Genomic DNA, 20,267 nt, shown 5'->3' on the forward strand with positions numbered 1-20,267 from the left:
GAGCTGACAAACAGAACTAATATTTAGCACATCTAGGATCGTTCCATACGCCCAGCGGGAAACAGAGCTAAGAGGCAGATCAAAGACGGTGTCAAACGAATACGGCTAGCCAAAATCAAACCTCCGGCGAGCTGCCTCGTCTCCAACAGCACCTTAATTCCGAGGTCAAGTTGCTCTTGGATAAGCATCCATTAAAACACCGATGGCCGCACAGTGTGGGCGTATACGGACTTATGCGGACTTATAGACGCGAATACATGACGAAATCTACCCACCAAGAGCGGATGGGGCCACAATGGATAGATCTCGAGGGCTGTTCTATCATGGCATTTGTCAGCTGCAAGGGTTCTCACTCGCACTCTTAGAAAAAATAGGTATACTGTCGTGTTAAACAGCGCAAATAAGTATATATATTCTGTGATAATGAAGGCTTCAAAATTCTACTGGCAAGCTCACTTTTACATCTTATTTATACCCACCTATAGACAGTAGCAGCAACCCAAAGAAATCCAACAAAAACTAGACATCAGAAACAAATATGGCGCCCGTCGAATACGCTATTCCCCGTGGAAGCTTGGTCTTGGTCACCGGAGCTAATGGGTATATTGGCTCACACGTTGTCGATCAGCTCCTTGCGCTGGGTTACAGAGTCCGAGGCACTGTTCGAGACAAGAAGCCATGGCTAGATGAATTCTTTGAAAAGAAGTATGGCAAGGACAAGTTTGAGAGTGTTGCTGTTCAAGCGATAGAAGCTCCTGGAGCCTTTTCCAATATTGCAGAAGGGGCTAGTGGAGTCGTTCACGTGGTATGATATGACGAATACCACACCTTGTACTCTTTTTACTTATGTTTTCACGTCTAGGCTTCGGATGTCTCTTTTGGACTCGATCCCAACGTTGTCATTCCGATTGCAGTACAGGGCACGATCAACGTTCTCGAGGAAGCTGCCAAACAACCTTCCATAACACGTTTTGTCATTACGTCGTCTTCTGCTGCGTTACATATTCCCGAGCCAAACAAAAAGGGTGTCAAGGTTGATGAGAGTAGGTTAAGAAGAAGTTGCCATCCCTATTTGACCTCGCCTAACATACTTTTCCAGACACATGGAACGAAGCTGCGATCAAACTGGCATGGAGCGGCAACCTGACCGGCAACGTTCCTGCGGGCCTTGAAGGTGCTGTTGTGTATTCCGCCTCGAAGACCGAAGCAGAAAAGGCTGCATGGAAGTGGGTTCAAGAGAAGAAGCCTAACTTTGTTCTCAACACTGTGCTGCCCAACTTTAACGTGAGTAAACTCTTGAACATCTTTTGCTATGGAAATCGCTGATGAGATGTTTAGTTTGGCCAAGTTTTGATACCAGAGCATCAGTCTGGCTCTACAATGGGCTTTGTTCGTAAATGGTTCAAAGGCGACTTTAGCATTCTTAGCTTCCCACCTCGTAAGTTCACCAAAGGCAAAAAGTCAAATGGTCACTCAAAGTGGTGTATCGTGAAATCTGACAGCGTTTAGAACACTTCATTGACGTGCAGGACTGCGCTCGTCTGCATGTGGCCGGCTTGCTCGACCCAAATGTCAAAGACCAACGCATCTTTGGCCTTGTCCAAGAATACAACTGGACGGACGTTCTAGCAATCTTCCACAGACTCCGCCCTGAAATAAAGCTGCCCGAAGCTCCTGTAAATGAGGGTCGTGACTTGACAGAAGTTGTGCCAAAGGATAAAGCCGAGAAGCTTCTGAAGGACTTTTTCGGCCAGGGCTGGACATCGCTGGAGGATAGTCTGAAAGCCGGAATTGCAGATCTTTAAGAGGAACACGCGTCAAGGCAATAATAACGGAAAGGAATAAACCTTTTTATGATATGTATGTGTGTTTTTGGCTCTAAGTCTTGCGAGGAGTGGAAAGACAGCTTGATTAACAAGCGGCGGAATGCACTTTACATCAACCTTCTTTCAACTACCGCTCAGATAGAGAAATCATGAAGTTACTTTGCTGAAAAATGAACATGAAAGACACTGAAGAGTTTCAAGGCCACACTATATACAAAGCCTTTCTTAGAGAAAAACGTACTCGCTGAGAAATGAGCTGAACCGAGGTCCACTCGATGCTGCGGGCTAGTGCGGAATGATGCGGACTGGAGCGCACGAGTGCGGATGCGGTTCCTGAATTATCATCTACTAATCAGAAATGCCGATTGCAAGTAAGTTCGCCCTTGACTGCTATAGTTTGAAGATTTCACTTACATGGATTACTCTCGCAACAGAATGAATGTCAATTTTCCCATCTTCCTGGTTAATAGTCAACAGGGGGGATTCTTACTCCGTGCCTAATTGTTAGCCTACAAGATAAATAAGATGTCTTCTTGTCGCGTTTTACTCTTCAGAACAACGAAGTCAAGAAAGTTTTCCAGAGTTGTTTCTTTTTACAATATCGAGAAACCATTTACAAGAAATGTCTGACACATCTGGTACCAAGGGTCCGTCGCACAATCTAGATGAAAATCTGATATTGGCTCCTGAGGCGGATATTTCTCACGTCGAACAAGGGAAGGCAAAGCGATCACAACCCAGTGTTCATGACAATGTTCTGGCCTTTTGCATTGTGTTTTGCCAATTGGTTCAAGTAAGTCAATGGTCCCTTATTCCAAGCCTAGTCAAGAATTTTCGAGTTCAGAGCATAGCTAATCGAAGAGGCAGGCCATACCATACGGTGCAGGACTCATAGCAGCAATCGACATACCCAAAGCAATCGGAGCTCCTCAAGACAAGGCCGTATGGATCGCAGCATCATACCCGTACGAGAATCTTCACTTGCTTCCAACGACTAGAAAGTGCTGACGAAATAGATTGACTCAAGGGGCATTTGTTTTGATAGGAGGACGAATCGGCGCTGTTCATGGGCACAAGAACACCATGCTTTTCGGTGCATGCATATACGTCCTGTTCCATCTAATCACTGGATTTATGAGAACCGCCGATACTGTCATTGTTATGCGTGCTCTCAGCGGCGTCGGCGGAGGAATCATGGTTCCTAACCTCGTTGCTATGCTCACCATCGCTTTTCCTCCGGGCCTCATGCGTAATGTGTGGGTTGGCATGTTTGGCGCCATGGGTCCGGTAGGTGCAGCTGGCGGAACCGTGTTCCCCGGCTTTTTCGGCCAATTGACGGAGTGGTGGTGGCTATTCTTCTTCTTGTGAGTTTTTATGAAGGATGCTTGGTATAGTACAAACTGACACGCAGACAACAGGGCCGTATTTGGTGCCGTCGTTTTTGGCGCAACCTCGTTCATTCTACCCCCCGACGGTGTGCCCATGGATGCAACCGGTACAGTTGATTACGTTGGAGCCTACTTTGGAGTTGCCGGCCTAGTCTTGTTTAATTTTGTATGGACGTAAGTTACAATGTTCGCTTTTCGTCTAGTTGCTGGCTGCTGACAGGACGTATAGACAAGCTGCTGTCGTTGGCTGGGAAGAGCCCTACGTTTATGCTCTTCTTATTGTATCCATCTTGCACTTCGCGCTCTTTGTGCTATGGGAGGGAAAATTCGCAAAAGAACCCATTCTTCCACTTGGAATTTGGGGCTCTCCGTCGTTCGGACCGATGGTATTGTCCGCATTCATGTCATTTATGGGGGTCGGTATCTTCCTCTATTACGTCCAGATTTGGAACATTGAGATCCGCCACTATTCTAACCTGCTTACTGCCGCGGCCAACTCAGCTTTTGCCATCGTTGGCACGTGTGGTTGTTTCGTCAGTGCTATTGCCGTGCGCTATCTACCTGCTCAGATAGTCATGGCTACTGGTGCAATAGCTGCTGTAGTTGCTGGGATCATCTTCGCGACTATGCCAGCACAGCAGACATACTGGGCCCAGTGTTTTCCCGCATTCATTATCATGGGATTTAGCCCTGACTTCATCTTTACGGCGACGCAGATTATCACCAGCAATAGCGTCCAGCGGAAACACCAAGGGATTGCTGGGTCTTTAATGGGGACCATTCAGATGTATGGCCTCAGTACTGGACTGGGATTTGCTGGGACAGTCGAGCGATATACAAATGATGGTGGTCGCGACCAAGTGGGAGGCATTCGCCATGCACTATATCTTACAATCGGCATGGCGGGTGCCTCTGCATTGATATCTTTACTTTTAATTCGAATTCCCAAAGATCAACGTGAGGGCTGGGATAAAGAAGACGGAGGAGCAGCAAGAGCGTAACTACATGCACCTGCATTAGTTTCGCCTCACCATTCGTGTTCGTGGCATGACATTTGGCGATACCTCTGTCATATACACTTTGATTGGAGATAAGATGCTAAAGATGCTATGGTAGAGAAGATAAAGAGACGGATAGATGGATAAATGTCAACAAGAAAAAAACCCTTTAGATTCCAACTTCATTTCGTAGCAGATTTAGTGCCTATAGATCGGCTATAGACCGATTCATACACTCCAAACATTGCTTTTGCAAAAGGAATACTTAGAACATGTTACTTATACTCACAATCGAATGAGAACATGGTGTCTTGTGGAAAAGAGACGCTGCGCCCAGGAAATTGTAAAGCTGCTAGAAAGAGCCTGAATATACCTTGCATCCTTCGGTTATCAGCAACTGACACTCGTATCGCTCGTGTAAGTAGCTCGCGGTCCGGAACTTTCCGTAAATATTTTCACTTACTCAAATACTGCATTGCCTAGCAAATATACATCTCAAAGCAATGAGATTATCTAGGCATTAGTAATTGCCAATGCTCCGCGGAACGCGTCGTATTCGGTGTATAGGCGGTGCTGACAAACCCCAGCGGGGTTTCAAGAAGCCATCGCTCTTTGCGGACTTCCGAGGCCGGTTCTGAAGCTGGTATGGCAAGCTAATGAGAAAGAGCTATTCGTCTCATATGTTAGATCGCGGCGATAGGCGTGGAATTACGGGACATTGAATCCTTTTCGCGTCATTTATGTGATACCTCGACGTATGTAGACTCGCGTAGGATCATGTCCGCATGTCGTTATATCGATTCCACGTCCAGGCCAGTGCTTGTTATACTGTGAGAAAATAGGATGAATGGGACTGCGAGGCATGACGCGCAACCACTGACATTACCAATGCCATATCAGAGGCGGAGAATTGCTATTCGTGGATCCTTTAGGCAAGGTGGCTTCCTCGCCAAATAATTAGTGGCTCAAGCAGTTATGCTGAGACTACCACCACCTTAGTGTAGAAAGAAGCCCATGCGTATGCCAATGTTGCTCGAGAGTCAGCTTGTTTGCGATTGTATCATGAAACTGATCCTTTCTTCACTCCACAGGCCCGCTAAGGAATAATCTTTGATCGGTAGCTTTGAGCCAAGCGTAGAGTGAAAGAGTACTTAGTAGGTTATAAGTTCTTTTTCACGGCACAGCGATACCGTGTGCCTCAAGCTATCGAAGTCGTGAAAGGCCTCCTTGGCATTCAAAATTTCCAAATAAATTTCTACTACAGTTAGCCAGGGTATTGAAAAGAAATGGTTTGATGATACTTGCTGGCCACATTCCACCGCGTACAAAAGTACTGCAGCAGCCATCTAAAGGCGTTGATCTTCTCTTGGATATCTTCATCTGCTTTGACTTGTCTCATTTCCATAGCTACTGCCGTGGCTTGGTACAAAGTCTGCATGAAGAATATAGGCAGGCCTTCTTCTGGAGAAGTCCCACCTTCAAAGTCTTTTCGTAAGGCTGATGCCAAGCGCCCCATGACTTCTAAGGCTCGTTTAGTCTCTGGAAACATGCCGAGACCTTCGTCCCTCGTATTGAGAGAAGCCTGCTGCCACTGCTGGTTTTGAAGTAAAAATATTCCGCTGTTAAGATTAGCGATGTATCATTAGCGGTGTACCAAGGCTCTTCTCACCAATAGGAAAACATAGTCTGGCAGCAAAATGATAACCTGCGAGTTGCATGCTCTTGTTCCGCAGCATTAACTTGAGCTTCGAGCGTACGCCGCAATTGCTCCGTGTCTTCCACGAGACAGACGAAATTCTCTGTACCAGGTGTTTCGATAGCCGCTGCAAGTCGAAGAGCTTGACTTGTCAAGTATGTTGCTTGAGCCAGGCGAGCAAAACTGCCAGTCTTGAGATGAAATGCCGCAGAGATGGGTATAGCATTAGGCGGCATTACGTCCTGAGAGATAACAAGTATTAGTGGCATCCTAACCTAAATTTTGCATGAAGAAGAAGAATAAGAAGCATCTTACACCTTCCAAAAAGGATTGATCGTCTACGGGAAGATAATAATTGATCTCTGGATCGCCTGTAGCTAAACGCCTTGACGGGTCACCGAAGTTTAAGAAGCTGCATCACAATTCAGTAAAAGGTTCTCCCAGGATTAAATAAGAAGTGACAGAGTACAGCGCAGCTAACTTACCGATCTAGTGCCAATACTGCCCACCAACTTCTTCTTTTCTCCTCTATCTCCATCCACGATCTGTTGAAGTCGCTGTTGTCCGTCATTAGCTTATCCAAGCCCAGAGCAATGCCATATCTGGCACAGGCACCAACGGTCAGGTAAGCAGCCGGGTATATCGCATTTCCAATCTCATATAGAGCAATGAAAATTGCTGCTTGGAGGACTTGCAGCGACATGAGGCCAGTTGTCTCTATCTCGGAAAGATACCGCTTTGACGTCCTGTAAAGCGCTGTCTTTTGACTGCCATCATCATGGACCCCAGTTGTGCAATACAGCTTCATACACAAGGCCAACAGCGTGCTTTCCACTCGTCGGGGAGATAATGGGTTCAGTGAAGCATTAAAAAAGTGATTCCGGCACACTATTGGTAGCCACGAAGCATCGTGCGAGAACAACGCTGCCGCTATGTCGCGAATCTGCTGAGTGTCCCCGACATGGGCCGCAACGTCATTGGGGAACGAAACACAAGTAGGGGGGAATATCTAGCTTGATGTCGCGAAATAGCTTGGGCGCCAGAAACTGAACAGCCCTTGCTGTCTCAAAGGTAGACTCCAGATCCGGCATTTGGTCCCATTGCTGTGGGTGAGGGTCGTCCACTACCGATGACGAGTCGTCCCAAACAATCTCTGGTGTATAGGAGCGCTTGGCTGGTAGCTTTGGATAGCTACAGCGAATTTCTTTGCGCAAACATAACTCGCATGTCGGAAGGACTCGATCGCATCGCCTTTTACCATGGCGACACGCATGACAAGAAATTCGCGAATGAGCCGCGGCGATTTGCGACGATGCCATGGCTAAGTGGCGATATAAATGCTGAGGCCGCCAAGTTGTCTGATGTTATCGTGTAACTGTCAAGCAGGGCAGCAGCTATGGCGACGGCAAACTCTGCTGGTAGCGCTGACAATTATAGTTACCATAGGTTGTAGATTCTTCCATGTAATAGGTTCTTATTATTGAAGTATACGTATGAATACTAATCATTAATTTGCAGATTAATAAACAGAGGAATTACAGTCCAGTAGTGGAGGCTAAAACTGCCCCGTAGTCATAGATGTGCGGCGCAGCCAAGTACATTACGAAAAACACAAAGTCTGAACTTTGATCAAGACTCATAGCAGCGATTGAAGATAACTTATCTGAATTAAAACTTGTTCTATTACGTATAATAAACTATATGAGATATACGGAGGAACCGTGTTCGATGGCGAGCAACTCTCCGCACTTGGAAGAGGCTAAGAAAAGTAAGAGAATGAGAACAAATCGAAGAGAGCTATAATAATACCCATACTGGACAGTAAGCCTCGTCAATTAGCCACTTTCAACCCATTCTTTCGCAAACATCTTCTTTTTTCTGTCTTTAAGACGAAAAACCTTCTTAGGAAAGCTCCTCAGTTGGCGTCTTTAGCTGAAGTGATTTAGTGCGTAACATGAGTGAGCACCTGTGAACAAAATCGACGTGAAATAAATATCCTCGGCCGCTGGTTAGAAATTATTGGTCGACTCCCTTCAATACTTCTTCTGAAATTTTCCAGAGTGACTGAGCTAGCTCTTTGTTGCGCGACCTTTCTGAACTCTGGGCAATCTTTCCGGGCCCATTCAAGAACTGCCCCCTATATCTATCGGCTTCTCTTGCAACTTCGGGCGCAGTCGCACAAAAAAAGTTGCGTCAATGCACCTTTGGCAGGGCTTTTCATTACCAGTTTCAAAACTGGCTTTAACAGACCTGGGAATACTCCCATACCGCCATCGGTTGCAACGGGCCCAGGGTCAAGCGTGATAGCTATGATCCTGGAATTTTGCTGCGTGAGTTGGTTCTGAAGTTCTCTTGTAAAGAGGATATTGGCCAATTTGCTGATGCCATAACGTTTAAAGACTGCTTTGCGAGACGTGTAATCGTTGGGATTGGTGGCTCCGGGATCACTAAAATCCTTCACAGTGGTAAAGTTGTTGCTGCTGGACGCAAATTTCTCTGCCAAAGAGCTCACCTAGTAAATCAATTTAGTAAACTAATTCTCAAAGCTCATACTATAAAAAGACATACATTGACTATCCGAACGTCGGAGCCTGGCACGTCTGCCGTAGCCTTGAGCAATGGCAAAAGTTTAACCGTGAGAGTAAAATGGCCGAGATGACTGAATAAAAACATTCTTTAGTAAGAAGAAAGAGAAGACCAAAGAAAAGCAAGATGAAAGCAGCACGTTTAATACTCACTTTACCCCAAGCGACTGTTCAAATCCTTCTTTTGTGGTGACGTATTCGTCCGATGAAATGCCTGCATTGTTGACTAAAATAAGAATATTAGCGTGCTGTAAAAAATGACTGATAGATGCAGCCTTACTTAAGATGTCAAGTCTTGTTTCGGCAGTCGAGAATAGGTTTGCAGCTTTGATGACATTAGGTAGCGATGATAGATCCAGCGGCAGCCACTCCAGAAGCTCCTTTGGGATAGATGGATTCTCAGAAAGGATATTGCTAATCGCTTGTTTCGCTCGAGATTCAGATCTTGCGCCTATATATACTTTGGCGCCATGCAACACAAGCTGTTTAACTGTTTCGAAGCCAATTCCAGAGCTAATCCATCATCAATAGCCGATTAAAAGGAATTCAGGATAGTTTTCAACAACTCACTTTCCTCCAGTTACTAGTGCCACTTTGCCGGTGAGATTGGGAATAGAGGTTTCATCCCACGCCATTGCTTAGAAATTTAAGTTTTGCACGTGGAATTAATACAAAAAAGTCTCAATGTCGGATTGACTTGTTGAATCAAAATTGTATGCTTTGGTATTCGAACCAGCTCTTGTATTCGTCAAGTTCAGCTATTAAAGGCTATGGACCCTCTATTTATATAGGGAAAAAAAATCCTTTGAACCTGTATACTATCACCGTGGATTATAGGCCTACAATGAATGATCTATCATCGCTTGAAGAGAAATTTAAGAGTAAAATTAACTGGAAAGGAATCTAATAACTACAAATTCCCAAAGAGGACAAATTGGTCAGCGATTTGGCGGCAAAAGCGTACTTTTTAACCGCTAAGAGCTCCACAGTTCGGGAAAAGTTGCCACTACTTTGTCAGTCTTGGTACATACAAGTACAAGTTATGCTTCCTTATTAACTTTTGAGATTCATCAAATAGATATGATTAAGAAGATAGGTGTATTAACTGGCTTCTCAAATAGGGAATTATACGTCCACTGAATTAGGAAATAGTTCCTAGTCTTCCTACAGCAAATAAACAATTTCTACTATTACATGTTGTCTGCTATCGGAATTTCTTCAACCGCATTAGTTTCTAGTAGCTTCTGCCAAATCTTCTTGATCTCTTCGAGAAGGCTCTGGCTGTACAAGTTATCTTTATAAAGACTGTCTCCCGCTTTTGCCAGGCATTGCACACAAAGTTCTCGCGCCTCTCCACTTCTTTGCCGCGATACAAGCTTTTGGACAAAATTTGTTGCTGTGATCAAAGTTCCACTGTGGTTGGGCCCAAGGGCCTCTGTTGAATTCCCCAAGCTAAGTATCCAGAGGGAAAATGCTTCTCCCAATGTTTCATCACTCTCGCTTAGCATTAAAGCTAAATTTGCCTCGGTGATAAGCGTGTCCGGGTGAAGATCGCCAAGCAGCTTCTTTTTGGCGTCATAGACATCCCGTCGGAGCTTGATTGCTTCCTCAGCCTTGCTTTGGTAGCTGAGGACACTAGAAAGATGCTCCATGCAGTTAATCATATCACTGTGCTTCCTCCCAAGGACGCACTCACGGCGAGCTAGAGCCATAATCCAGCCTAATAGCGCCATACTATCCATCGTATCGACATGTTTTTTCCCGAGAAGCCTGCCGTTTATCTCCATAGATCGCTCAAATCTGAGTAGAGCTTCATCATAATTGCCCTTCCAATGGAGATAATCTCCTGAAGACATGTATAGCTTTGCTCTAGCTAATTCCGATTCTTTGGTTGCCTTCTTAAATTGATGCTGAAGAATGAGCTCGGCATGAGGAAGCAACATCTCTGCGAGTTTGAAGTATTCTAGTCCAGCCCGAGATGAAGGCTCAGGAAATTGAGAGGCGATAGACTTCAATGCTTTGAAAGCCCACCTATCCACATCTTCTGGAACCTCCTCTTCTAGCCACCGCCTAATTGCTAACTGTACAAGGCGATGAGTGCTAAACACAGAGTTATTCTCATCAAGGAATGAAGAGGCTTTCAACAACGCAGCTGCTTCTTGAAGTTCAAAGTCCTCTTCAGCTTCGTCTTTATCTCGTAGGAGTATGGCGGGAATTCCCTGATGCTGGAAAAAGTTGATGAGGTACAACAAGTCCGCTGCTCTTCGATTTGAGCCTCGTATGGATTCAAAAGATATCCTCAAGATTTTTGTTAACGATTTCAGTGTATTTTCTGGCCGTGCATGCTCGGAGAATTCGTAACTGAGAAATTTCGCCTTGGTAGCATAACTCAGGAACTGTTGAACAGTTTTTTGCCTATTTACCATAAACGCAATTGTTGAAGTGATTGCGAGAGCACTATATTTGAGTTTTCGGAGAAGTTCAAAGATCAGCTCTTCCGAGCAATTCTCTCGCAAGCGCTTTCTGACTAGGCTAAGCCCCTCTGCTTTCCCTAGTTCATGAACCATGATAGGCATTTCGGGGTTCGCCGCATCAAATGCCACGTCCCGACTTCTTGTCACGAATAGCAGAGAACCGTTTTGACAATGCGGTATACACTCTGAGGGGCTTTTTCCGACAGTCATTTGTCCACGGAAAAATGCGTCCCCATTTTCCACATTATCAATAACCATGAGCCATGAGCCCACGTGTCGAATTTCAAGCCAATTCTTCAACAGCAATGCCGTATCAGATTTAGCACCGTCTGGAATGATTATACCACATTCGCTAGCGATTCGATTGAATGACTCCTCAAAACGAGCCACTGTATCAGCGTTTACCCATAGTATGGAACATTTGTCTTTATAACGTCTCCGGTAGCAATATTCTAATGCTACTTGGGTTTTCCTCTAGGTGTATTAGAGAAATTACCAGCGTTATTAGGAGTGGTAAGCTTACCCTATACCTCCTAGACCACAGAGAGCTGCCTTTGGCTGACTTCCCCCCCTGAACTGCGAATGCTTGGTCAATTTCTGCAAAAATCCCATCTCTCCCGGCGAATGCCGGGTTTCTGTCGAACGGCACTACCCAGAGTGGATCTGGGCATGGAGGCTGCTGCTGCTCGTATTTGAAATTGTTGAAGTTTTCGATTACTTGATGGAAGATTAAGGTCTTGGTGTAACTGTCAAGTGACTCTGCAATTTCTTCAATTCTTTGGTCGTAAGCCAAACTCTTGATTGCCTTGATCTTTCGCTCCCAAAAAGTATCGCAACTCGAAGGGAGGGCCTTCTCGATGACCTTATCCAGCTGCTGTGTCTCTGCCAAGCAACCCCTGACTACTGGCATAAGTGCTTCTTGGGCCTCCTTATCAGTTAAGCCATTATCTATATTACGTTGAATTCTTCTTAGGCCGTCAAGTATGAGGGGTAGCTCTGTGCGGATCTGCTTGAAGGCTCTAGGAACCCCATCAACGGCGGAGCTAAAATCGGCAACTCGGGATGTTACTTTCGCTCCTAGCTCAATGAACTGAATTATTGTGCCGGCTAGATTGACTGCGGTAATAGGATCCATGTAGCAGACGTCTGGGTGATTTGGGTGGAGGCTTTAGTATGGCTGCGCGGATTTGCTTGCGGGGCTAAGAGTGGAACCTGCAGCAGATGAGAAAACGACGTGTAAGTCGGTTGCTCTATTTAAGAGCCGATACGCATAAGATCGTCAAGGTTTTCTGGAATGCGAGGGTTGTTTTCAGTGTCATTCCCAACAAATGGCGAAATGCACACGTATGTAGTTGAAATCAGCCTCCCAATTTATGCCTCAGGTCTGCGGGGATGCCTAAATCCTTCTATCAGCCTTACAGGATTGTGTAATGCAATCGGTTGCTGTGGGTAGATACGTACACCAAACTGGTGTGTAGCACTCTTAAGAAACATGACTATTTTCAATAAGAGGGAAATGCTGCCTGTAAGACGACGGATTTATAGCTAAATAACAGATATTACATTTCTTAGGGTGGTGCCACATTTGTTTCTCCGTGGTCAATGTATTAGAATCCTTCAACTGTTAATTAATTGATTGCATTGGAATAGGTAGCTTTTGTCCATTTAATTCTCCTGCAATCTACAAGTTGGTAAATCCTGCGAACCCCGCCTTGTATTCAAAATCGCTTCTTATGACGTCGCTGTAAATTCTACCAAGTACATAATCAAGACCATATTAGGAGTAACAAGGCAGTAAAGGAATCTTGGAGGTAAACAAATATGTAGTTGCACATTACGTATGTATATTGTAAATAACTACCTATATTTCAGGTCATGGATGACATTCAGCGTTCTATTATCAATGTCTCTGGCTCTCGACCGCAAGCGAAACAATGTCCACCATTCTAGTTACCAAGCTTCAATGAACTGATCTTAAAAATCCTTGATACTCTCGTTCAATCTGTCTTAATGAGTTACGCCGCTTGGCATCCCTTCAATATTTGATCAAAGCATCCAACACCCTACTTGAATCCATGTACCGAGGTACATATGGCCCCTGGCTGCGCTTAACCTTTTCAGGCTGCCACTCTCCCATTGGCCAGCATCCAAGCTTGCGACGCTCGCCTTGCCCAATTGGGACGCTGCTCTCCTACTGGCTATAGCCATGTCTCCAATCTACGCTTTTACAGTGCCTTGTTCAACGAATACCACATTTCCATAGCATCAATCTGAGAATTGGCGGGTTTCGGAATGTTCAGAAGATCGGAGTTTACGCAAATTCCGGATGGCGATGCAATTATTCTTGGCGTTGGCCATTTCGAACAGCTATAAAAGAGAGTGAAAGTGCGCGGTGTTGATTCTGAACTCCAGCATCAATACCAGCACTCTTATCACTTATACTCTGCTTCCAAGTTACATCCAAGATACTCCAGAAAGACAATTCTTACAAGTAATTGCCTATCACTCCATACAACAAACATGTCTGACCAAAAGAACATGAATGCCAACGAACGCGCGTTGGTCCAGAAAAGAGAGCTCCCGCTCTTGATCACCAAAGAGCTCTGCGTAGGCCGAACTTATATCGTCACCGGTTCCAACATTGGCCTTGGGCTGGAAGCTGCTCGCCATCTAGTGGCAATTGGAGCCGAAAAGGTCATCATGGCAGTGCGCAATCTGGAAGCCGGCGAGGAGGCTAAAAAGGACATTGAGGAGTCTACCGGAATCAAGGGCGTTGCTGAGGTCTGGCATCTAGATCTTTCTAGCTATGCTTCTGTTCGCGCATTTGCATCCAAGGCCATTGAGACACTTGAGCGCATCGACGCTGTCATTGAAAATGCGGCTGTTGCCAGCGCGGTTGGGCAGGCAGAAGGCCGCCACATAGCATTGACGGTTAATGTCACCAGCACCTTGCTTTTGGCCATTCTCCTACTCCCAAAACTGCGCTCGGATGCGGCCAAGTTTGGATACACTCCGCGCATAAGCATTGTTAGCAGTGGCACCGGCCTTGATCTAGGAGAATACTGGGCAAAGATCTCCGAAGATCCGATGGTAAACATGGACGCAGATGATGGTTTGGGAATGAGCAGGTAGGTCTAAGTACCCTTGTTCCATTAATTCGGTATTCATGCCTTTGGGTCTTGCAATTAATAACAATCATTCTTCTAGCTATCCTGCATCGAAGATGATGGAAATATTGGCAGTCCGGGAGATTGCAAAGTTACTTCCGGTTGCTCGCGGCGGAGTCATCATCAACTCAATCAACCCGGGCCTGTGTGTGACTAACCTCTCACGAAATGCACCACAAGAATTGAAGGATCGCCTAAAGGACATGTGGGCACAGAGTGGTCGAACCGCCGAATGCGGTAGTCGGACCCTTCTAGCCGCAGCCGTTGGAGGCAAGGATAGCCACGGTTCCTATATGGATGACTGCGTACCGGCAGAGTAAGTGTTTTGAATGCGTCGAATGTTTATTGCTGTTTGCTTATATACTGATCCGGATTATAGTAACCTGTTGCCGGACTGGATGGATGCCAAAGCAGATAAGCAAGCCTGGGATAGCATTGCTAGAGAGCTTGAGAAAATTGTGCCAGGTTCTGTTTCAAAGGCTCTCGAGTAAGACTTCGAAGTCATTAGAATTGGTATATAGTTGGGTGCAAGTTTTATAAAGCCAACTGAACCTCTCCGTATTGAGAGACTCTGTAGTATAATGCCAAGCCCTCCTTTTCATAAAAATCATTGATCCAAGGGAATTTTGAAAGAGTTCCCATAACCTCGCTCCAAGTGTTTACTTGTAGTTTTTGCATTGTTTCCCAAGTCTTTGGGATGAGCCAGGCATCATGGCTGTGATCCTGTAGAATAACAGCCGCCCCCAAAAATAACAGCCATAAAAGAAGTTCTTGATCCTCATCATTTTGCTCTAGGCTAGCTTCTTTGCGGATCATTTGAGACAGGATAGAGTTTTCCGTCACGCGACGATCGAGGCCGCATAAAAAGGAGCTGATTATCGTCAAGAGACCCAAATGGGCCATGTTTTGGATACTACTCAGTGAACGCGACGAGCTCAACGGAGCATATTTCAGAAGTTTATGGCCGAGCCAGATGTGACTTCTTAAAAACTCTACCGTGGACAGCTTTGAACGTTTCCCGGCGCTCGCCTCATTGACAAGCGAAGATAGAGCAACCACGTTATCCCAAAGGCCACAAAGTTCGGTACCAAACTGTTGTCTAAATCTCTTGCTAGATATAGCAGAAGGTATATTTAGATCCGGAGTGGGAGATAAAGACAATCTCTCCATAGTCTTTGTATTCTCGAAGAGTTCTATATCCAGTGTGGGGGACGATCCAAGTCGAAGCGCATAATCAAGATCGGCTCTAGACAGTTTTAGCTATTGAACAGAATTTTCAGATTTCCATAAGAAATTCTCAATGAATGACGTACCGATATATCTTTTGCATAATTTCAGGCTTTTCTAAGCCAACACGGCCCATGCCGCCTTGCATCTCGATCATTCGATGAAGACCCGAGAGGTGGATTATGCCGCGGTCATAGCGACCACGGGTGGACTCATATGTTGATAGGCTCATGACTACGACCATTGTGGGATAAGAAACTCGTTCGCCGCGAGATATACGCTCATTAATTAGACGGAAGACCTGAGTGATGTGGTGAGTTGCAGAGATATTAGCCTGCGGCGAAGCTTTGGTACATTCAAGAACAAAAGCCAAAGCGCAATGGTAGTCTAGCAATTTTGATTCTGCATAAGCTTGGCGGTGACAGCAAATAGAGAGACATGAGGCTTACATGCTTGGTCTGTGAATATTAGTTGTAGAAATATTGATTGATTAACACTGACGTGAGCAAGAGCTTTGCTCAAAGTCGGTGCGCATCGCGGAGATCTCATGAAAGCTACAGCTATTTATGCAACATAGGTAAGTAATCTGCATTTTAGTGAAATAAATCTCGTGCCAACTAACCATCGTACAAGAGCACCCTGTCTTTCTGGGCTACGTCGATAGGTAGACTTAAGATAGATACGCTGTCACCTATCACAGGCTCAACCGGCAGGAGCACTCCCCCAGTTTCTCTGCGAGGCGAGTCCTCTTTGCCGCTTTCAGGGAGTGTCTTTGCAGATGCAGCCTTAACCCCAGTAGCAGTAGGTGTCTCTTTCGGAACTCGGCGCTCAAATGCTTTTACACGCGATGGCCGATTAATCTTGCGGCCAAGGTTCCACCCCTTTGCAGCGCGATGGCGGATCAAAGTCCGTGTGCCGCTGTCAATGCCTTGATTATTGTCGATAAACGTGAACTCCATGGCTCTGCTTGCTTTTACTTGGCTGATGTTGGCAGTGTTGAAGTTGTCGGAGGCTACATGTAAATATTCAGGAAGAACATTGTGTCAGTTGCTCTCGGAGATAACAGCCGGCGCTAAAATAGCAAAGTCCAGGAATGAGAATAGGGCGCACAAATGTATGTACTTTTTTAGAGTCCTAGCTCGTACCCAGATACATTCTGCTTCTAGAATAATTTCTCTCGTGTGTAGATGAACTGTTTAGCCTATTCATTTTTCTACGTTCTTACTTTTAAGAAAAACCGAGTCGTGAATGACTTGATTAGATCAAGGCGCGTGCTCTCCAACCAGTAAAATTGCCCTACAGCAGCAGAGGCCACTAAGATCGCTGGCTTCACATTGTTATAGGGGTCCTTCAAGCCGTCAATCAACTGAGACATTCGAATCAAAGCGCCTAGGTAAATTATATCAATTCCAACTTTGGCAGGCCTATGGGCTTTACTGAGTGGCTATTTTGCGATGTCATTGAATCATTCTCAGATTTTCATTTGATAAAATTGACATTTGCACAAAGTTGACATGCCTCATCGACAGCTGAAACACTGTATGCCGCCGTAACCAGAACATGTTGGATTGGGTTGTTACTACATCAGTGGATGACATATGAACACATGAAAACAAATACTTGACAAAGGTATAATTTAAAATTGTTTGATTAATGCTATAAGCGAAGTAGAAAGTCTTCATCACCTGAGGTCATTGTTTTTATCGACTGATGTTCTCTGTAATACAATCGCTAACCCTCAGGTATAAGCGAAGTAGAAGGGGTCCGGAGCGAGGTCGTTTTACTACAGAGCCTTGACATGTAACTGGAGCTATCAGCCTAATAAAATTTCCTCTAATACCGTAGTAGGAGAACGGGATAAAAGTATATCCCTGGCTTCAAATATGTTCTCGTTTCAGCTCAGCGTAAACAGAACAAAAAGTAAAACAAGACAACTGTTTCATACATGTTTCGCTGATACCCTGGTGCTGCCGCCGCCTAGCGTCGAGTAAACCTTGCAACGGTTTATTGTCATGAATATATATACCCACCTCCTACTTGTTTAACCAACTGTCAGTTTGTCTCAATTATATTCATTCATTCTTCTTTCTTGTCTCCCGTCTAAATTGATTTTAGCTCTTAATTTATTCATCGTTTTAATCGCGAAAATGCATTATTCCTTTCCTCTTATTGCGATAGCAACCATCATTGCCGCATCTCCTCTACCCGCAAACACAAATGTCAACCCGGAAGCAATAACATCAACTACATGCACAGCCAAGAAAGTGTATGTTTACCTCTCATTTCCGCCTTAAAATTAGATCCTCAAGCAGAACATTTATTAACAAAGTTATAGAGCCATCAATAGCCATGATATCAACGTCGCCCTCCTCTCTATTTGCGGAGGCATTGCAGGCACAATTGAGCAATGCCAGGGAAACCCTACAAACACAACCGGTGCATCAGGGAGCGCATTTTTATCGCTGGAAGCTGCAACTCCCGGGCAAACAATTGACATCACAAAGGGCCGATGGGAGGGATGCATGCGTGCGGCGAGAGCCGTATGTGGTGATAGCCCGTTTACAAGCACATGTATTGGCGGCGCAGATATAAACAAGGGAAATGTCAAGTTTTCTCTTACCGCACAATAAAAAATTAGGAAGCATAATTTATGTAATAACACACCAGCTGGTCTGGAATTTTAACGGAAAGCATCTACACGATTATGATTTCGTCAGTAATTTTCATCATCTTTAGTATATGTATTCAAGCTCAATCCAAGCACTGGCTTTGCACTATGCATATCATGGATTTGGAGTTACTTATATTTTACAGACTCTCCATGATGCTCATTGTGGTGCAAAGATCTCGTGTTTTTATTGCAGCCTTATGCAATCTTGATGATGAGGAGCTGCTATTGCAATTCATGAATGCACTGGCTACATCACTACTTGGTGCCCAAATGCGGGGTTAATGATGCGACCACAGCAAAAAATCACAGCTCGTACAAACTCACCAGAGACATCTTCACTTAATCATTGAAGGCGCTATCTAAGTGCACCCAGCAATTCAACGTGTTGTTTTTATCCAGAGCGAGTTTTATAATATAGTCTCTGCCTTGGCGTCTATTTTGTAAAGGCTTCGAAAGAGTCGTCAATCAGCGCAACCCATCTCTGCTGCGTCCACTAAACGTCTTGAAATTTGCTGTCCTCTACACATTTTCTCATGGAAAAAACAACCTCCAAATCTTCCACTATGTATCTCAAAATTGATCCACACGGCGACACCTTAATCACCATTATGGGTACAGATACCCAATTTTCCTCTTCAAGTGGTACAGGTAATGTTCTCCCAATAGAGGTTACCCCCATCAAGAAGATTAAGGAAGCAGCTGTACCAAATTCTGTTTTCAACGCTTGAAAAGAACTACTCTCGATGAAACTGGCCATCATTCAAGTTCCTAGAGGCTAATTTTGACATAGTGATGAAACCCGCTCTCGGAAAGCAATTTTTAGTTTCGAAGAAACATCTCATACTAGCTTCTCGTCGTGCTGGCAAAGTGCTCGAAGGATCTTTCAAAGAAGCTACCGCGGAAAAAGATGGCCTTTTCCATTGGGATTTTGAGCCAATATTTGACTCAATGGCATTTGAGATTGTAATGTATATCATTCACGGACATACGCGGCATGTCCCTGAAAAGGTAAACGTCAAATTGCTCGCTCAAATAGCCGCCATCGTGGATGATTTGGAATGCCAAAACTCTATTTGGTTCTTTGCTAAACGCTGGTTGGGCCAAATGGAATGCCCTCATTTTCATGAAATGTCCAAGGACCTCATGAGATGGATCTTAATTTCATTTGTGTTTGAGGAATCTGAGATCTTCAAGCAAGTAACAAATGACGCCATAAGATATAGCACAGATAAAACGCCTACCTTTGGTCTTCCTATACGGCCTAGAATTCTTGGTAGGTTTCGGGACCCCTACTAAGACCTTTAGCTAATATATTCAGACGATATTGGCGAGCGGCGGAAATTTATATTGGCTCATCTTTTTGATAATTTGCAAAAACTGCAATCTCAGCTCCTTGAGCAATCATTAGGATGCGGCCAGGGCTGCAGGGCCATGATGTATGGTACGCTCAGCCAGGGAATGAAATCGAATTCGTGGCTGCCTCTACCCCTTCCGCCATATACCTCATTGAGCATCAGTTCAGCCCTTCGACAGTTAAAAGCAGTCGAAGGAGTGGACTATTATTGTTCTTTCAAAGATAATAACAGCCTAAATGGTGCTGGATCTTGGAAACTTGATTTTAATCCTCCAGCAAGGGAATATGCCAGTTATCCGTATTCCGGTCGGCCGACCGAGGAGACCCAGCCAAGATTAGTACGCCACAACTGTCGCATAGAAGACCATCTCAAAGGACTATTGACTATTACTGAATACATGGTTCTAGGGTTAGGACTATCGAATTACTTAAGCACATAAGTAACACGAAACAAAATCTTCATATCAAATAAAATGATAAACTATGCGTCTGGTTTTCAAAAGAAATTGAATGCTCCTCATTCGACTGCGCTTTACTTGCGAAAAGCATTATGCTGTGAATCTTTCGAGAGACGCTACTGCGTGTTGTATTGAGAGCTAGATTTGAGTAGTTTGCTCTTAACTAGGTACGACATCGAGCATTGAGATATTCGAGCTAAATGCGGCCGCAATCAGCTGGTACAATTGGCACAATGCACCTGTGAGCATGTATCATATTGTGTGCGCTGAGTAGCTGCTTAAGCTGAGGTCCTTGGGGTCTTGATAGCCACAAGGATGCCCTGTGGGAGCTGTTGTACACAGGTTGCTCATACGCAATATGCCGCCGCAAGCAGTGCTGCGATGTTCGCAAATTGGCTCCGGTGGCGGTTGGTGATAGCCAGT

General features: G+C 44.9%; 10 protein-coding genes across 12 annotated transcripts; 5 read left to right on the top strand and 5 right to left on the bottom strand.

The window, feature by feature from the left end:
• The first annotated feature begins 435 nt into the window (after positions 1 to 435).
• Positions 436 to 2,042, top strand: TrAtP1_009445 (uncharacterized protein). The gene is made up of 6 exons (XM_066114285.1): positions 436 to 805; positions 863 to 1,043; positions 1,100 to 1,284; positions 1,339 to 1,438; positions 1,510 to 1,860; positions 2,010 to 2,042. Exons 1-5 carry the CDS (start codon positions 539 to 541, stop codon positions 1,803 to 1,805), a joined length of 1,029 nt encoding a protein of 342 aa, XP_065970379.1. The 5' UTR covers positions 436 to 538; the 3' UTR covers positions 1,806 to 1,860; positions 2,010 to 2,042.
• Positions 2,043 to 4,681, top strand: TrAtP1_009446 (uncharacterized protein). 2 transcript variants are annotated; one of them, XM_066114286.1, is made up of 6 exons: positions 2,043 to 2,197; positions 2,261 to 2,619; positions 2,694 to 2,791; positions 2,843 to 3,190; positions 3,245 to 3,388; positions 3,444 to 4,681. In XM_066114286.1, exons 2-6 carry the CDS (start codon positions 2,449 to 2,451, stop codon positions 4,213 to 4,215), a joined length of 1,533 nt encoding a protein of 510 aa, XP_065970380.1. In that variant the 5' UTR covers positions 2,043 to 2,197; positions 2,261 to 2,448; the 3' UTR covers positions 4,216 to 4,681. The 2 variants fall into 2 exon arrangements, with proteins under 2 accessions (XP_065970380.1, XP_065970381.1); XM_066114287.1 differs by having other exon boundaries at positions 2,694 to 3,190.
• On the bottom strand, positions 4,570 to 7,063 carry TrAtP1_009447 (uncharacterized protein). The gene is made up of 6 exons (XM_066114288.1): positions 6,394 to 7,063; positions 6,224 to 6,320; positions 5,882 to 6,150; positions 5,518 to 5,831; positions 4,676 to 5,467; positions 4,570 to 4,593 (listed from the first exon to the last, which is right to left on the bottom strand). Exons 1-5 carry the CDS (start codon positions 6,714 to 6,716, stop codon positions 5,364 to 5,366), a joined length of 1,107 nt encoding a protein of 368 aa, XP_065970382.1. The 5' UTR covers positions 6,717 to 7,063; the 3' UTR covers positions 4,570 to 4,593; positions 4,676 to 5,363.
• An 861-nt stretch (positions 7,064 to 7,924) lies between these two features.
• On the bottom strand, positions 7,925 to 9,128 carry TrAtP1_009448 (uncharacterized protein; the record flags this gene model as incomplete). Its single annotated transcript, XM_066114289.1, has 6 exons — positions 7,925 to 8,070; positions 8,159 to 8,420; positions 8,477 to 8,567; positions 8,647 to 8,719; positions 8,774 to 9,006; positions 9,064 to 9,128. 6 exons carry the CDS (start codon positions 9,126 to 9,128, stop codon positions 7,925 to 7,927), a joined length of 870 nt encoding a protein of 289 aa, XP_065970383.1.
• Positions 9,129 to 9,683: 555 nt separating this feature from the next.
• Positions 9,684 to 11,060, bottom strand: TrAtP1_009449 (uncharacterized protein; the record flags this gene model as incomplete). Its single annotated transcript, XM_066114290.1, has 1 exon — positions 9,684 to 11,060. The coding sequence occupies one exon, from the start codon at positions 11,058 to 11,060 to the stop codon at positions 9,684 to 9,686; it is 1,377 nt and encodes a 458-aa protein (XP_065970384.1).
• Positions 11,061 to 11,394: 334 nt separating this feature from the next.
• On the bottom strand, positions 11,395 to 12,102 carry TrAtP1_009450 (uncharacterized protein; the record flags this gene model as incomplete). Its single annotated transcript, XM_066114291.1, has 2 exons — positions 11,395 to 11,439; positions 11,491 to 12,102. 2 exons carry the CDS (start codon positions 12,100 to 12,102, stop codon positions 11,395 to 11,397), a joined length of 657 nt encoding a protein of 218 aa, XP_065970385.1.
• Positions 12,103 to 13,393: 1,291 nt separating this feature from the next.
• Positions 13,394 to 14,625, top strand: TrAtP1_009451 (uncharacterized protein; the record flags this gene model as incomplete). Its single annotated transcript, XM_066114292.1, has 3 exons — positions 13,394 to 14,095; positions 14,175 to 14,450; positions 14,514 to 14,625. Exons 1-3 carry the CDS (start codon positions 13,488 to 13,490, stop codon positions 14,623 to 14,625), a joined length of 996 nt encoding a protein of 331 aa, XP_065970386.1. The 5' UTR covers positions 13,394 to 13,487.
• Positions 14,396 to 16,378, bottom strand: TrAtP1_009452 (uncharacterized protein). Its single transcript, XM_066114293.1, has 4 exons — positions 15,984 to 16,378; positions 15,811 to 15,921; positions 15,448 to 15,748; positions 14,396 to 15,380 (listed from the first exon to the last, which is right to left on the bottom strand). The coding sequence occupies exons 1-4, from the start codon at positions 16,318 to 16,320 to the stop codon at positions 14,669 to 14,671; spliced, it is 1,461 nt and encodes a 486-aa protein (XP_065970387.1). The 5' UTR covers positions 16,321 to 16,378; the 3' UTR covers positions 14,396 to 14,668.
• A 1,080-nt stretch (positions 16,379 to 17,458) lies between these two features.
• On the top strand, positions 17,459 to 18,030 carry TrAtP1_009453 (uncharacterized protein). Its single transcript, XM_014091433.2, has 2 exons — positions 17,459 to 17,627; positions 17,697 to 18,030. The coding sequence occupies exons 1-2, from the start codon at positions 17,509 to 17,511 to the stop codon at positions 17,989 to 17,991; spliced, it is 414 nt and encodes a 137-aa protein (XP_013946908.2). The 5' UTR covers positions 17,459 to 17,508; the 3' UTR covers positions 17,992 to 18,030.
• A 329-nt stretch (positions 18,031 to 18,359) lies between these two features.
• TrAtP1_009454 (uncharacterized protein) lies at positions 18,360 to 20,038 on the top strand. Of its 2 annotated transcripts, XM_066114294.1 has the most exons (3): positions 18,360 to 18,680; positions 18,823 to 19,305; positions 19,351 to 20,038. In XM_066114294.1, exons 1-3 carry the CDS (start codon positions 18,566 to 18,568, stop codon positions 19,824 to 19,826), a joined length of 1,074 nt encoding a protein of 357 aa, XP_065970388.1. In that variant the 5' UTR covers positions 18,360 to 18,565; the 3' UTR covers positions 19,827 to 20,038. The 2 variants fall into 2 exon arrangements, with proteins under 2 accessions (XP_065970388.1, XP_013946907.2); XM_014091432.2 differs by having other exon boundaries at positions 18,360 to 19,305.
• Positions 20,039 to 20,267: the final 229 nt, after the last annotated feature.

Source organism: Trichoderma atroviride, chromosome 5 (genome assembly GCF_020647795.1).
Source record: "Trichoderma atroviride chromosome 5, complete sequence".
Lineage (NCBI taxonomy): Eukaryota > Fungi > Ascomycota > Sordariomycetes > Hypocreales > Hypocreaceae > Trichoderma > Trichoderma atroviride.